At 38.3% G+C, this 4021-nt stretch overlaps 1 protein-coding gene across 1 annotated transcript; it reads left to right on the top strand.

Moving 5' to 3' along the window:
• The first annotated feature begins 254 nt into the window (after nucleotides 1-254).
• On the top strand, nucleotides 255-3440 carry LOC132563737 (potassium voltage-gated channel subfamily C member 3-like). Its single transcript, XM_060228486.1, has 2 exons — nucleotides 255-728; nucleotides 2628-3440. Exons 1-2 carry the CDS (start codon nucleotides 255-257, stop codon nucleotides 3438-3440), a joined length of 1287 nt encoding a protein of 428 aa, XP_060084469.1.
• Nucleotides 3441-4021: the final 581 nt, after the last annotated feature.

Here is a 4021-nt window from a genome sequence, read left to right as displayed (position 1 = left end):
GATCACACCAGCGCAGTTCTCATCCGGATCACAAAAGAACAGTTCTTATCCGGATCACAGCTTTCTCACCCGGATCTCGCGAGATCTGTCCTAAGCCAGATATCTGGAAAGTTGCCCTAACCCAGATCACCTAGATTGTTGCCACATTCACACTGTTACGGTTCTCACTGACAGTAGACGATCGACAATCAAGATTAAACAACTGTTATTTATCATTCCATTTACATTACAGACAAGGTATATTTCCATAAGAAATGAAATACTTTACGCTGAACTTACGGGGGACAATATTCGTGGTTGAAGAGGATTTCATCCACGATTATGAATTAAAGACTAATTCACCATTAGCTCAACTTAATGAAAGTTCCAAATATTACAATAAAGACAGGGACGAGTTTTACTTTAACAGGAGCTCGTCAATGTTTGATGCAGTGCTTGACTATTTAGCAACTGGAAGTCTACACATTCCCGGAAACATATGCGCGGAAAGATTTCAGAAAGAGTTGGAGTTTTGGGGAATTCCGACATACAAACTTGAGAAATGTTGTTGGAGATCATTTTACGGTTCAGCGGAGGATGTAGCAACCCTTGATAAACTACTGTGTCACATACCATGTGAAAGTCTACGAACAAACGGAACTATACAGTTACCAGAACGATCTGAAAGCGGATGTTCCAAATCTAATGTATATAGAATTCTCACTGATAATACGACAAATTCTGGAAAGGTAAAATAGCTATCGTCAGTCTTTTGTTAGATACGGAATCTGTTTAACACAGTGGTATTGTTATTGTATTCATCAATAAGTACATACTGTACAACGTTTCCAACCAAACTATCAATATTTAAATCTAGGTGGCATGTATCCTAGCTGAAATGGTTTCTGATAGTTCTAACGATTGAGCTAGTAGTGCTCAAGGGCATTCATTATCTATTGTGAGAGCAAGTGTAAACACTCGTTTTTATCAATTGTACCGTAAATGATTCATCACAGATAATTTTTCAAAAAAAAAAAAAAACAAAAACAAATAAGCACAGGTTTGTACTTAGCATATATATGTGTATGATTGTTAAAGAAGAAGTTGGAGACTTTTACTGCAATACAACTTAAATCTAACGAAACATGAAATTCGTCGGTTTACGTACGTATAGTATATACATGACATCCCCAAATCAATACTTCATCATATATCGTATGTCCTAATTGACACTTCCTTGTCTGTACCGTATGTTCTAATTGACACTTCATTGTCTGTATCGTATGTCCTAATTGACACTTCATTGTCTGTACCGTATGTCCTAATTGACACTTCATTGTCTGTATCGTATGTTCTAATTGACACTTCATTGTCAGTACCGTGTGTCCTAATTGACACTTCATTGTCTGTATCGTATGTCCTAATTGACACTTCATTGTCTGTATCGTATGTTCTAATTGACACTTCATTGTCTGTATCGTATGTCCTAAGACTTCATTGTCTGTATCGTATGTTCTAATTGACACTTCATTGTCTGTATCGTATGTTCTAATTGACACTTCATTGTCTGTATCGTATGTCTTAAGACTTCATTGTCTGTATCGTATGTTCTAATTGACACTTCATTGTCTGTATCGTATGTCTTAAGACTTCATTGTCTGTATCGTATGTTGTAATTGACACTTCATTGTCTGTACCGTATGTCCTAATTGACACTTTATTGTCTGTATCGTATGTCTTAAGACTTCATTGTCTGTATCGTATGTCTTAAGACTTCATTGTCCATATCGTATGTTCTAATTGACACTTCATTGTCTGTATCGTGTCCTAATTGACACTTCATTGTCTGTATCGTATGTCTTAAGACTTCATTGTCTGTATCGTATGTCTTAAGACTTCATTGTCCATATCGTATGCTGTAATTAACCTTCTTGACCTTAGCTACATTAGTACATTGAAACAAAGACACCTGCTTATCTTACCTGTTCCGAAGTAGCAGTGAGCTTATGTCAAACCACGGGCGTCTGTCTTTCGTCCGTCTTCCTTCGGTTGTGCGTCCATCCATCGACGTTCTTTTAAATCGCTGCTAGACATTGACGACTGAGTGGATTTTGATCAAATATAATTAAAAAGGGTCCTTAGGGGGAAGGGGAGCAATTGTATATAAACGATGTGTCCAGGCCCTCTTGGGCCTGAGGGGTGGGGCCCAAGAAAATTCTTTAAAATCCTTTTGCCGAAATTTGGTCTGAAGAATTCTTGGTGAAGAGAAATCAATTTTGTATAAATGGTTGGCACCGTGGGACCAGACGGGCAGGGCCATAGAGGTGAAATAGAGCAAAGCCTTTAAATTGTATCCTACTCCCTACTCTAGGGTCTTGGCACCAGAGAGACGGAACCCAATAGGGGAAATAGGGCAAATTCTTTAAACTCCTACTCCTCATTTAGGAATGATTGGATTTTGCCCAAATTTGGTTCGAAGCCTTCTTGGATGAAGGGGAATCATTTTTTAATAATTAAACCATAGGTTCCGTTTATCATATGATCTCACCATCACATACAAGTATTGATTTCAAACAGTTTTAAAGTTAAGGTTACCCTGGAAATACCAAAGATATCTTAAATAAATCTATATTTCTTTTCTTCTCTAGGTATGGTACGGAATAATGTGTGTGACGATACTTCTATCTACATTCCTGTTTGTGGTGATGACCGTCCCAGCATTCCGTGTACCTGTTGATACCACGAAATCCTACCCGTATAGCGTTACGTCAAACACTGCCCTTATGTACTACATAACACGTCCACATTACGCTGTAGTTGCCATAGACACCGCGTGTAACGTTATTTTCATGGTCGACTGGCTTGTCCGATTTTTCTGTGCACCAAGTAAGCTAGCATTTATTCGGAGCTTCCTGACTTGTGTGGAGTTGATTTCCTGGGTGTTTCAGTGGATTGGGCTGTGGATGGAGCTTCAGCGGGAATTATTTGCAGTTGAAGGCATATACCCGGTCTTATTTATCATTACGTTAATCTATTGTTTAAGAGTGTTACGCATCTTCAGACTGCTCAATAACAATGTCGGGTTTAAGATCTTGCTTTTATCATTGAAGTCCAGTGCTAGAGAACTGTTTCTTCTCACAGTGGGGTTCTCTTGTGTAGCGGTTGTCTTCGCTCTCCTTCTTTACATGGCAGAAATGGGAACAGACACTGACGTCACACTTCCAAATGTTTTTGTTTCCATCTGGTGGGCAGTAGTGACCATGACAACAGTGGGATACGGAGATTATTACCCGACCACTGCTCAGGGCTATTGCATCGGTTGTTTGTGTGCATTGACGGGTATTCTACTCATTGCACTTCCGATGGCGGTGACGTCATCAAATTTCAGCGATTATTACACGTTCAATAAATATCGAGAACGGTATATGAAAACAGTTGAGAAAACGGAGAATTCGGATTAAGAATACAATCCTTTGATAAAGTCTTCGAAATGCCGGGAAGTCTCTGCGTTTCATGACAAGTGTACTTTCTCGTCAAACGACGTATACAGACACATGTCTGTATGTAAATAACCGAGCACGTCAAGCATAGAAACATATAAATAACCATGGTAACGACATATTATGTTAGAAAACATTTCGTCTGTGTTACCATAGTAACTACATATGTGTTACTATATTAAGACACATTCGATCACTACGTCTGTGTTACTATATTTAGAGACATGTGATCACTCCGTCTGTGTTACTATTTAGAGACATGTGACCACTCCGTCTGTGTTACTATATTAAGAGACATTTGATCACTCCGTCTGTGTTACTATATTTAGATGCATTTGATCACTATGTCTGTGTTACTATATTTAGATACATTTGATCACTACGTCTGTGTTACTATATTTAGATACATTTGATCACTACGTCTATGTTACTTTATTTAGACACGTTTGATCACTACGTCTGTGTTACTATATTAAGACACATTTGATCATTCCGTCTGTGTTACTATATTAAGACACATTTGATCATTCCGTCTGTGTTAC

This window comes from Ylistrum balloti, unplaced genomic scaffold (genome assembly GCF_031769215.1).
Source record: "Ylistrum balloti isolate Yb309-2 unplaced genomic scaffold, AGI_CSIRO_Ybal_v1 Utg371838, whole genome shotgun sequence".
Lineage (NCBI taxonomy): Eukaryota > Metazoa > Mollusca > Bivalvia > Pectinida > Pectinidae > Ylistrum > Ylistrum balloti.
The sequence above is the reverse complement of the archived record's forward strand: the minus strand, read 5'-3'. Positions and strand labels throughout refer to the sequence as shown.